Source organism: Haematobia irritans, chromosome 5, assembly GCF_050003625.1.
Source record: "Haematobia irritans isolate KBUSLIRL chromosome 5, ASM5000362v1, whole genome shotgun sequence".
Classification (NCBI taxonomy): domain Eukaryota; kingdom Metazoa; phylum Arthropoda; class Insecta; order Diptera; family Muscidae; genus Haematobia; species Haematobia irritans.
The window spans coordinates 158,705,621-158,718,669 of record NC_134401.1 but is presented as its reverse complement, the minus strand read 5'-3'; the positions used below and the strand labels follow the sequence as shown (position 1 = coordinate 158,718,669).

The following is a 13,049-nucleotide window of genomic DNA, read 5'->3' as shown; positions in this document are numbered from 1 at the left end:
ACTTTCTATAGAAATAAAATTTTTATAAAATTTTCTATAGGAATAAAATTTTGACAATTTTTTCTTTAGGTATAAAATTAAAAAAAAATCGATAGGTATAACATTTTGAAAAAATTTTCTGTAGCAATAAAATTTTGACAAAATTTTCCGTAGCAGTAAAGTGTTGACATTTTCTATAAGAGTCAACTTTTACCAAAATTTTTTATACAAATAAAATTTTCTATAGGAATAAAATTTTGACAAAATTTTTCTATAGAATTAAAATTTTGACAAAATGTTCTAAAGAAATAAAATTTTGACAAGTTATTCTATAGAAATAAAATTTCGACAAAATTTTTCTACAGAAAGAAATAAAAGTTTGACAAAATTTTTCTGTAGAAATAAAATTTTGAGAAAATTTTTCCATAGAAATAACATTTTGACAAAATTTTCTATTGAAATAAAATGTTGACAAAATGTTCAATAGAAATAAAATTTTTGAGAAAATTTTCTATAGAAATAAAATTTTGACAAATTTTTCTATAGAAATAAAGGTTTGATAAAATTGTCTATACAAATAAAGGTTTGATAAAATTTGATAAAATTTCTATAGAAATAAAAATTGTACAAAATTTTCCAAAGCAATAAAATTTTAAAAAAATTTTCTATAAGAATCAACTTTTGACAAAATTTTCTATAGGAGTAAAATTTACACAAAATTTTCTTAAGGAATAAAAATTTACGAAAAGTATCTACAGGAAAGAAATTTTGACAAAATTTTCCGTAGCAATAAAATTTTGACAAAATTGTCTATACAAATAAAAGTTTGATAAAATTGTCCATACAAATAAAATGTTGATAAAATTTTCTATAGAAAAAAAAATTTGATAAAATTTTCTATAGGAATAAAATTTTGACAATTTTTTCTTTAGGTATAAAATTAAAAAAAAAATCGATAGGTATAAAATTTTGAAAAAATTTTCTGTAGCAATAAAATTTTGACAAAATTTTCCGTAGCAATAAAGTGTTGACAACCTTTTCTATAAGAGTCAAATTTTACCAAAATTTTTTATACAAATAAAATTTTCTATAGGAATAACATTTTGACAAAGTTTTTCTATAGAAATAAAATTTTGACAAAATGTTCTAAAGAAATAAAATTTTGACAAGTTTTTCTATAGAAATAAAATTTTGACAAAATGTTCTGAAGAAATAACATTTTGACAAGTTTTTCTATAGAAATAAAATTTTGACAAAATTTTTCTATAGAAATAAAATTTTGACAAAATTTTCTATTGAAATAAAATGTTGACAAAATGTTCAATAGAAATAAAATTTTTGAGAAAATTTTCTATAGAAATAAAATTTTGACAAATTTTTCTATAGAAATAAAGGTTTGATAAAATTGTCTATACAAATAAAGGTTTGATAAAATTTCTATAGAAATAAAAATTGTACAAAATTTTTCATAGCAATAAAATTTTAACAAAATTTTCTATAAGAATCAACTTTTGAAAAAATTTTCTATAGAAATAAAACTTTGAAAACTTTTTCTATAAAAAAATATAAACAAAATTTCATATAGACATAAATTTTGTCAAAATTTCCTACAGAAATGTTGACAAAATTTTCTATAGAAATAAAATTTTGACAAAATTTCCTATAGAAACAAAATTTTGACAAAATTTTCTGTAGCATTAAAATGTTGACAAAATTTTCTATAGAAATTAAATGTTGACAACATTTTCTATCAGAATCAACATTTGACAAAATTTTCTATACAAATAAAATTTTGATAAAATTTTTCTATACAAATAAATTGTGAGAAAATTTCCTATAGAAACAAAATTTTGACAAAATTTTTCTATAGAAATAAAATGTCGACAAATTTTTCTATAGAAATAAAATTTTGACAAAATATTCTATAAAATAAAATTTTGACAAAAGTTTTCTATAGAAATAAAATGTTGAAAAAAATGTCAATAGAAATAAAATGTTGACAAAATTTTCTGTGGGAATAAAATGTTGACAAAATTTTCTATAAAAATAAAATTTTGACAAGAGTTTCTATAAAAATAAAATTTTGAAAAAATTTTCTACGACTAAATTTCCCCTTAAAATTGTTAACATTTCTCGATGACTATGTGTACTGTTAAATTAAATTATTAAAACTTTTCCGGTGGTTTTAAACATTTGCCATAAATAAAAACCAAAAAACAGCCTTGTTGCAAATAATTAATGATAGTCGTGGGTACTTGTTCTGTTGGTGGTGGTGTAGTGTTTCTTTTTTTTTCATCTACAAAAAAAGAATCATTTTCTTTGCTACTCTTAAGGATCTAAAAACATGCCGCTTTGTTCGGTGACAAACAGAGTATCAACAAAACCAACAATGGATAAGAGAAAATCTAAGAAGAAAAAAACAAACAGCAACAAAATTGCAATATTTCGAAAATGTTAGCAAGCTCTAGTGGTGCTTCTACTACAGTGACTAGGGCCATAGAAGAAACCTAGTCAAGACCCTCATAGTTTTGGTATAAACTTTTGATTTTGCTTTTGTCCATTCTCCTGGTTGCCCTCCTCCAGTTTTTTTAGAAGACCAGTAGTAGGAGAAATAGTCTGGCAACTAAACATCCGTTGTCGTCGTTAATCCTAAAGTAGTTTTTCTGCATTTCCGTTTCCACCTAAAGTTCTATGCTTTTATGCTTCAAGCTCTACAGCAAGAGAGTTTAGTTCTCTAAAATACCGGAATGCAATGTTGTCTATGTGTTTATGGGTGTGTTTGGGTGTGTGTGCGAATATTCTAGAGTATCCTTTTACCAGTTATCCTGTTTGTCTTGTGTCTTTTGTCATCGTTTATGTTTCGTTACGTTTTCCCGTAATTAAATGAAAATATGAATCAAGCTAAAGGACTACCAAACACAATTTGTGTTATAAAGCCTGGCCTTTTAACACTTGAATCCGGTAGATTGTAGTTGTTGTCTTGTTTTTCTTATTTTCTAAGTTGATTTGTTTAGGGATCTTTTTTGGTTTCTCTATGTATGTGTGCGTACACTGCATTTTTCCAAAATTGGAATTTAATTGATTTCATTTGGGGTATGGTAAAAAACACTTAAAATTATTCAGCGTCATACATGACTATTACTACTCTTACTCTATCTGTCTCTCTTTCTCTCTCACTCCATACATAATAACTCTCACAATCGCAATCACTCTCACCATAAAGTTATTGCTCCCATTTAGTAAGGTTGAGTGTCATTGGGTTTTTTGATTTGGTTTAGTGTGCATTGGCATTTATTTTGTGGATCAATTTTTTGGCTTTTATTTGCATATTAGTTTCAGTTTTTATTTCAATTTTATGATAATTACACACAAAAGCCCAAACATTACCATGTGTTACTGAAAATGCAACATTATACCAATTTTTTTATATCCTCAGCACTAGGATGGGGATATAAGGGCTACAAAGGAATCCATTGGAAAATCTATTACAATAAAATTAAAAATTTAAATCGTAGCATTTTCAACAATAAGGCAGATTTTATTGCAAAACAAGTGAATAAAGTAGAAAGATTGGCGGGAACGACCATGCCTCAACCACGGTTGCTACTAGAGTCAAGAAAAAAATCAACCAATTTATTTCTATAGCAGACTTAGTCAAAAGTTTATTTCTGTAGAAAATTTTGTCCAAATTTTAATCCTATAGAATAATTTTTGTCAAAATTTATTTCTTCAGAAAATTTTGTCAAAATTTTATTCCTATAGAAAATTTTGTAAAATTTTATTTCTATAGAAAATTTTGTTTCTATAGAAAATTTTGTCAAAATTTTACTTTTATAGGAAATTTTGTCAAAATTTTATTTCTATAGAAAATTTTGTCTAACTTTTATTTCTAGAGAAAATTTTGTCAACATTTTATTTCTATAGAAAATAAGTTTTGTAATAATTTTATTACTATAGAAATTGTTCTCAAAAATTTTATGTATATAGATAATTTATGTTTTAATTTTATTTCTATAAAAAAAATTTCTCTAAACTTTATTTCTATAGAAAGTTTTGTCGAAACTTTATTTCTATAGAAAATTTTGTCAAAATTTCATTTCTATAGAAAGTTTGGCCAAAATTTGATTTTATAGAAAATTTTGTCATAAACTTATTTCTATAAAAATTTTGTCAACATTTTACTGCTATAGAAAATTTTGTTTCTATAGAAAATTTTGTCAACATTTTACTGCTATAGAAAATTTTGTTTCTATAGAAAATTTTGTCAAAATTGTATTTCTATAGAAAATTTTGTTAAAATTTTATTTCTACAGAAAATTTTGACGAAGTTTTATTCTTTTAGAAAATTTTGTCAAAATTCAATTTCTATAGAAAATTTTGTTAAAATTTTATTTCTATAGAAAATTTTGTCAAAATGTTATTTCTATAGAAAATTTTTGTCCAAATTTAATTTCTATAGAAAATTTTTGTCAAAATTTTTTTCCTATAAAAATTTTTTTCAAAATTTTATTTCTATCGAAATGTTTTTCAAAATTATATTTCTATAGAAAATGTTATCTAAACTTTATTTCTATAAAAAATTTTGGCAAAATTTTATTTCTGTGGAAAATTTTGTCAAAATTTTATTTCTAAAAAAAAATTTCTCAAAACTTTATTTCTATAGAAAATTTTGTCAAAATTTTATTTCTATAGAAAATTTTTGTCAAAATTTTATTTCTGTAGAAAATGTTGTCAAAATTTTATTTCTATAGAAAATTTTGTCAAAATTTTACTTCTATAGAAAATTTTTTCAAAATTTTAATTCTATAGAAAAGTTTGTCAAAAATGTTATTTCTACAGAAAATTTTGTCAAAACTTTATTTCTATAGGAAATTTTGTCAAAATTTTATTTCTATAGAAAATTTTGTCAAAATGTTATTTCTATAGAAAATTTTGTCAAAATATTATATATATAGGAAATTTTTGCAAAGTTTTATTTCGATAGAAGATTTTGACAAAATATTTTATCTACAGATATTTGTTGTCAAATTTTTATTACCGTAGAAAATTATGTCAAAATTTTATTTCTATAGAAAATTTTGTCAACATTTTATTCTTATAAAAAGTCCCGAGTAAAAATTGAGGGATCTAGTTAATTTGATGCAATGAGATATGAGTAGATCCGAAAAATGGTAAGATCTAATCATATCTAATTACTATGGCATTAGATCTGATCAGATCTCAATTGGCCTAGATCTAATGCCTTAGATATAGTTATGTCTATCCTTATATCCCTATATCACCATATGTTGGATCTGATGTTAGATTTCGTCATATGTGGAATTATATATAATTATATCTAATTCTGTCTCATTATGTCTGGGTAAATCTGCTTAGATCTTAACTGGCCAATTTTGAGATCTAATAATACCAACTTAGATCCTCCAGTTTTTACATGGGGTGTTCGCAAAATTTTATTGCTATAGAAAAATTTGTCAAAATTTTATTTCTGTAGAAAATTTAATCAAATTTTTATTTCGATAGAAAATTTTCGCAATATATATATAAAATTTTGTCAACATTTTCGAAACATTTTATTCCTAAAAAGATTTTTTAAAATTTTGTTTTTTGTTTCTTTGGAAAGACTTTATTTCTATAGAAAATTTTGCCAACATTTTATTTCTATAGAAAATCTTTCCAAAATGTTATTTCTATGGAAAAGTTTTTCAATTTTTTTTCTAGAGAAAATTTTCCTAAAACTTTTATGCAAATAGCAATTTTTTTTTAAATTTTATTTCTACAGAATTTTTTCCCTTCTGTTTTTTTTTTTTTTGTAAATTCAAGCTCGAGGTCAGAGTTTTATTTTCTGTTTTATTTTTATAATTCGATATTTCGGTCTCCTTCGGAAATCATCGACGGGAATAAAATAAATAAATAAAATTAAAGCCTAAGTCACTGGTGTAGTCCTCTCATTTCTGTTGCTGTTCCCACAGAATACAGATTTTTTTTCAAAATTTTATTTCTATTGAAAATTTTGTCAAAATTTATTTCTATAGAAAATTTTGTTAAAATTGTTTTTCTATACAAAATTTTTATCAACATTTTATTTTTATAGAAAATGTTGTCACAATTTTATTTCTATAAAAAATTTTGTCAAATTTTTTTTTTTTCAATAGACAATTTTGTCAAAATTTATTTCTATAGGAAATTTTCTCAATAACTTATTTCTATAGAAAATTTTGTTAAAATTTTATTTCTATACAAAATTTTATCAACATATTATTTTTATAGAAAATTTATTTCTATAGAGAATTTTGTCAAAATTTTATTTCTATACAAAATTTTATCAACATTTTATTTTTATAGAAAATGTTGTCAAACTTTTAATTCTATAGAAAATTTTGTCAAAATTTGTTTTCAATAACAAATTTTGTCAAAGTCTTTTTTCAATAAAAAATTTTGTCAAAATTTATTTCTATAGAAAAATTTTTCAACAACTTAATTTTGTTAAAATTTTATTTCTGTACAAAATTTTATCAACATTTTAATTTTATAGAAAATTTTGTCAAAATTTATTTCTATATATATATGTCAAAATTTATTTCAAAATTTATTTCTATAGGAAATTTTGTTAAAATTTTATTTCTATACAAAATTTTATCAACATTTTATTTTTTTAGAAAATTTTGTCAAAATTTATTTATATAGAAAATTTTGTCAAAATTTATTTCTATAGAAAATTTTGTCAAAATTTATTTCTATAGGATTTTTTTTCAATAATTTATTTCTATAGAAAATTTTGTTAAAATTTTATTTCTATAGAAAATTTTGTTAAAATTTTATTTCTATACAAAATTTTATCAACATTTTTATAGAAAATGTTGTCAAAATTTTAGGTCAATAGAATTTTTTATTGAAAAAAAAATTTGACAAAATTTATTTCTATAGGAAATTTTTTCAATAACTTATTTCTATAGAAAATTTTGTTAAAATTTTATTTCTATACAAAATTTTATCAACATTTTATTTTTATAGAAAATTTTGTCAAAATTTATTTCTATGGAAAATTTTGTCAAAATGTATTTCTATAGGAAATTTTGTCAATAACTTATTTCTATAATTTTGTTAAAATTTTGTTAAATGTTTTTTTTTTATACAAAATTTTATCAACATTTTATTTTTATGGAAATTTTTGTCAAAATTTATTTCTATAGAAAATTTTGTCAAAATTTATTTCTATAGGAAATTTTTTCAATAATTTATTTCTATAGAAAATTTTGTTAAAATTTTATTTCTATACAAAATTTTATCAACATTTTATTTCTATAGAAAATTTTGGCAAAATTTTATTTCTCTACAAAATTTTGTCAAAATTTATTTCTATAGAAAATGTTGTCAAAATATAACTTCTAAAATTTTGACAAAATATTTTATCTATAGAAAATGTTGTCAAATTTTTATAAATGTAGAATATTATGTCAAAATTATATTTCTATAGAAAATTTTGTCAAAATTTTATTTCCATAGAAAATTTTGTCAAAATTTTATTCTTATCTAAAATTTTGTCAAAATTTTATTCTTATCTAAAATGTTGTCAAAATTTTATTCTTATCTAAAATTTTGTCAAAATTTTATTCTTATATAAAATTTTGTCAAAATTTTATTCTTAAAGAAAATTTTTTTTTAAATTTTATTTCTATAGAAATTTTTGTCAAAATTTTATTTCTCTACAAAATTTTGTCAAAATTTATTTCTATTTGTGTAGAAATTTTATTTCTATAGAAAATTTTGTAAAAATTTTGTTTCCAAAAAAAAAAAAAAACAAAATTGTAAAAATTTTATTTCTATATCACAATTTTATTTCGAGAAATTTTGTTAAAATTTTGTTATATAAAAATTTTTCTCAAAATTTTATTTCTATAAAAAATTTTGTCAAAATGTTATTTCTATAGAAAATTTTGTCAAAATTTTATTTCTATAGAAAATTTTGTCAAAAAATGATTGCTATAGAAGATTTTGTCAAATATACAAAATTTATTAAAGGGAAGGTCAAGATTTTTGGATCCAAGTAAACTTTTGAGTGTATTGAGAAATGACTCTGTAGAGTGTAAAATTTTCTTTTTTATTCTCCCCTAGTCCAATAAACAAAAAGGACACTTCGAATACGAAATAAATATGTTACTTTTGAGCCCATTCAATAGTTTTTCCCCAATTTCTGTAAATTTTGTATTTTTCTTTTCGCACATTGTCCATGTTTGTTTGGTTGTTTTTTGTTTTCTAAAAAGCCTGCCATGTATGGAAGGGACTTTCTTTCCTTATTGAGGGTTTAAATCAATAACAAAAAATTTTAATATCCTGTTGCTACAAAAATGAAACACATTTGCTACTATTCTATTTGTGGGGAATAAGAAAAAGGTTTAATCGTCGATATGGTGAAATAAGAGTGTGTAAGTGTGTTAGAGTATTGGTTTTGTATGAGGCTGTATGTCAACAGGATATATGAATGTGTGTGTGTGTGCAAGTAATATATTAGAACTCTCCAGAACTAACACACAATGAATGAGAGATATTCAGTATCATTTTAATGTTTAAACGGATAGACCTCACTTGATCGGCTTTGAATACAGCGAACAATCTTGAAAAAATTTTCTATAGAAATAAAATTTTGACAAAATTTTCTATAGAAATAAAATTTTGACAAAATTTTCTATAGAAATAAAATTTTGACAAAATTTTCTATAGAAATAAAATTTTGACAAAATTTTCTATAGAAATAAAATTTTGATAAAATTTCCCATAGAAATAAAATTTTGACAAAAATTTCTATAGAAATAAAATTTTGACAAAATTTTCTACAGAAATAACATTTTGACAAAATTTTTTAGAGAAATAAAATTTTGACAAAATTTTCTATAGAAATAAAATTTTAACAAAATTTTCTATAGAAATAAAATTTTGACAAAATTTTCTATAGAAATAAAATTTTGACAAAATTTTCTATAGAAATAAAATTTTGACAAAATTTTCTATAGAAATAAAATTTTGATAACATTTTCTATAGAAATAAAATTTTGACAAAATTTTCTATAGAAATAAAATTTTGACAAAATTTTCTATAGAAATAAAATTTTGACAAAATTGTCTATATAAATAAAATTTTAACAAAATTTTCTACAGAAATACAATTTTGACAAAATTTTTTAAAGAAATAAAATTTTGAGAAAATTTTTTATAGAAATAAAATATTGAGAAAATTTTCTATAGAAATAAAATTTTGAGAAAATTTTCTACAGAAATAAAATTTTGACAAAATTTTCTATAGAAATTAAATTTTGATAAAATTTTCTATAGAAATAAAATTTAGAAAAAAATTGTTATAGAAATAAAATTTAGAAAAAATTTGTTATAGAAATAAAATTTTTACAAAATTTTCTATAGACATAAAATTTGACATAATTTTCTATAGAAATAAAATTTTGAGAACATTTTCTATTGAAATAAAATTTGACAAAATTTTACATAGAAAGAAAATTTTGAGAAATTTTGTTTTAAAAATAAAATTTTCACAAAATTTTTTATAGAAAGAAAATTTTGAGAAAATTTTCTATAGAAATAATATTTGACAAAATTATACATAGAAAGAAAATTTTGGGAAATTTTGTCTTAAAAATAAAATTTTGTCAAAATTTTCTATAGAAACCAAATTTTGATAAAATTTTCTCTAGAAGTTTGACAAAATTTCCCATAGAAATAAAATTTTGACAAAATTTTCTATAGAAACTAAATTTTGACAAAATTTTCTATAGAAACTAAATTTTGATAAAATTTTCTCTAGAAATTAAATTTTGATAAAATTTTCTCTAGAAATAAAATTTTGGTAGTTATAAAATTTGCGATAGAAATAAAATTTTGACAAAATTTGCGATAGAAATAAAATTTTTGCAAAATTCTCTATAGAAATAAAATTTTGACAAAATTTTCCATAGCAATAAAATTTGACAAAATTCTCTATGGAAATAAAATTTTGACAAAATTTGCGATAAAAATAAAATTTTAACAAAATTTTCTAAAGAAATAAAATGTTGAGAAAATGTTCTATAGAAATAATATTGTCTATAGAAACAAAATGTGAATTATGAAGTAAAATTACAGGATAATGTCCCTTAAGTTCTTAGTACATTGCTCTAGTACACTTGAGAACACACACTATTTGCATGACAAAATTAAAATTTCAAAGTTGGTCTAGAGGAAATTCCCCCAGCCAGATGGGAAATCTCCATTCCAAAAGTTGTTCGTTGTTCAAAAATATGACAAATTATACCACACAAAATATCACACAACATTCATTCAATCAACAACAATATCATCTTCCTCGATTTCTTCTTCATCATCATCACCATCGTCATCCCAAATATATATGGCTGTTGTCCATGATTCATCCGCTGTAGCGGAGGGAAAATGACCAGCATCATCTAAGTCAGCATTTGGTTCATCATCAATGTCTGACCATAAAGAGGCTTCTTCTTCTAAATAGAAAATATTTTCAGTATCTGTTTCACTAAATGTAGCCTCAAACTCGTCATCATCATAGTAATACTCTTCTACTACTTCGTCTTCTTCAGAGGTCATAAAATCATCAAAATCTGAGATTACGTAAGCATTTTCAGGGTCCATGGAATCTTCCTCAATTAAAAGCTATGGCGTATAGAATTGGGAGAGAATTTTTCTTTTCAGTTTTGAGTTTCATTGTCATTTTGTTTTTTGGTATATCTCACCGATGGGTCATCCTCATCCATTAGATCTTCACGACATATAGGGCATTTTTTAGCCCATTTATATTGATCATATGATTTAAAGATTTCAAAACATTTCGAACAAAAAGAGTGGCCACAACTTATTAATACGGGAAATTCTTTCTCTTCTAAACAAAGGACACAGCGTTCATCTTTTTTGATATCGGTCATAGTTTTAAACTTCGTTTTTTTTTGTCGAAATCAAAATTAAATCAAAACTCTTGTAAATAATCCACAGAATAAAAAAAAAAATAAAATTAATTACGATTGACATATTCAATGATTTATGACAGAAATTGAGTTTTTTTAGTTTGCTTAGCATGCTCATGGTATAACATAGAAAGCTAAGGTACTCAAAATTCATTCGATAATTATATGGGCCAAAATAGGTAGGTAGGCTTAATTCAACCAATTCAAAGTTTTATTTCTACACAAAATTTTGTCAACATTTTGTCAACATAGACAATTTTGTCAAAATTTCTATTTATTTACAAAAAATTGTGTTTCTAAAGCAAATTTATATAGAACATTTTGTAAAATACTTATTTCTATGTATAAAATGTTGTCAAAAATTTTTTATATAGAAAAGTTTGTCAAAATTTTATTTCTATAGAAAATTTTGTAAATTTTTTTTCTATAGAAAATTTTGTAAAATTGGTTTTCTATAGAAAATTTTGTAAAAATTTTATTTCTATAGAATATTTTGTAAAAATTTTATTTCTATAGAAAATTTTTGTCTAATTTTTTTTTCTACAGAAAATTTTGTCAAAATTTTATTTCTATTGAAAATTTTATCAAAAATTTACTTCTATAGAATATTTTGTAAGAATTTTATTTCTACACAAAATTTTGTCAAAATTTTATCTCTATCGAAAATTTTGACAAAATAGAAAATTTTGTCAAAATTTTATTTCTGATGAAAATTTTGTCAAAATTTTTTTATATAGAAAATTTTGTCTAAATTTTATTCCTGCAGAAAATTTTGTAAATTTTTTTTCTATAGAAAATTTTGTAAATTTTTTTTCTATAGAAAATTTTGTCAAAATTTTATTTCTATAGAAAATTTTATCAACATTTTACTTATATAGAAAATTTTATCAAAATTTTACTTCTATAGAAAATTTTGTCAAAATGTTATTTCTATCGAAAATTTTGTCAAAATAGAACATTTTGTCAAAATATAAAATTTTGTCAAAATATAAAATTTTGTCAAAATAAAAAATTTTGTCAAAATAGAAAATTTTGTCAAAATTTTATTTCTGATGAAAATTTTGTCAACATTTTTTACGGTTAAAAATTTTGTCAAAATGTTATTTCTATAGAAAATTTTTGTCTAATTTTTTTTCTACAGAAAATTTTGTCAAAATTTTATTTCTATTGAAAATTTTATCAAAATTTTACTTCTATAGAAAATTTTGTCAAAATTTTATTTCTAAAGAAAAAAAGCTATCAATGTAAAACCTTTTTTCGGAGGGTTCAAGTGTGGTTTTTGTTGGGTTTAATAAACTGACTGAATTTATTCTGATAATTGGTTGATAGTTTTGCTGCAAGTAGAGAATGCTGATGATGAATGTGGTAATTCCGAAACGTGCGTCCATCCAACCATCTTGCAGTCTATAGGGCTTTGCCCAAATAAATTTGACAAACATTCTTTTCCTCTGTTGGTTAAGCTACACTTGTAGTTTAGTCAATGTATGGTTTTAAGCTGCAATAAAAAAAACAACAACAATGCTTAAAGAACAAAACCAACAATAACAAAACAAAACGAAGGGAGAAATTTTTATCAAAATTTTATTTCTATAGAAAATTTTGTCAAAATTTTATTTCTATAGAAATTTTTGTCAAGATTTTATTTCTATAGAAAATTTTGTAATTTTTTTTTTCTATAAAAAATTTATTCAAAATATTAATTTCTATAGAAAATCTTGTCAAACTTTTATTTCTATAGAATATTTGGTAAAAATTTTTATTTCTATAGAAAAATTTATCAAAATTTTGCTTCTGTAGAAAATTTTATCAAAATTTTACTTCTATAGAAAATTTTGTCAAAATGTTATTTCTATCGAAAATTTTGTCAAAATTTTATTTCTGATGAAAATTTTGTCAACATTTTATTACAGTAGAAAATTTTGTCAAAATGTTATGTCTATAAAAAATTTTGCCAAAATTTTATTTCTATAGAAAATTTTGTCAAAATTTTATTTCTATAGAAAATTTTTTTCTAATTTTTTTTCTATTGAAAATTTTGTCAAAATTTTTGTTCTATAGAAAATTTTGTCAAAATTTTATTTCTATTAA

The 13,049-nt window shown here is 21.5% G+C and overlaps 1 protein-coding gene across 1 annotated transcript; it reads right to left on the bottom strand.

Moving 5' to 3' along the window:
• Positions 1-10,187: 10,187 nt before the first annotated feature.
• LOC142239235 (uncharacterized) lies at positions 10,188-11,040 on the bottom strand. The gene is made up of 2 exons (XM_075311006.1): positions 10,734-11,040; positions 10,188-10,653 (listed from the first exon to the last, which is right to left on the bottom strand). Exons 1-2 carry the CDS (start codon positions 10,920-10,922, stop codon positions 10,306-10,308), a joined length of 537 nt encoding a protein of 178 aa, XP_075167121.1. The 5' UTR covers positions 10,923-11,040; the 3' UTR covers positions 10,188-10,305.
• Between the last annotated feature and the right edge of the window lie 2,009 nt (positions 11,041-13,049).

Coding starts and splice junctions, on each gene's coding strand:
- LOC142239235 (XM_075311006.1), bottom strand. CDS start 10,922: ATGACCGATATCAAAAAAGATGAACGCTGTGTCCTTTGTTTAGAAGAG. Junction 10,654..10,733: donor TGGATGAGGATGACCCATCG/GTGAGATATACC, acceptor TATACGCCATAG/CTTTTAATTGAGGAAGATTC.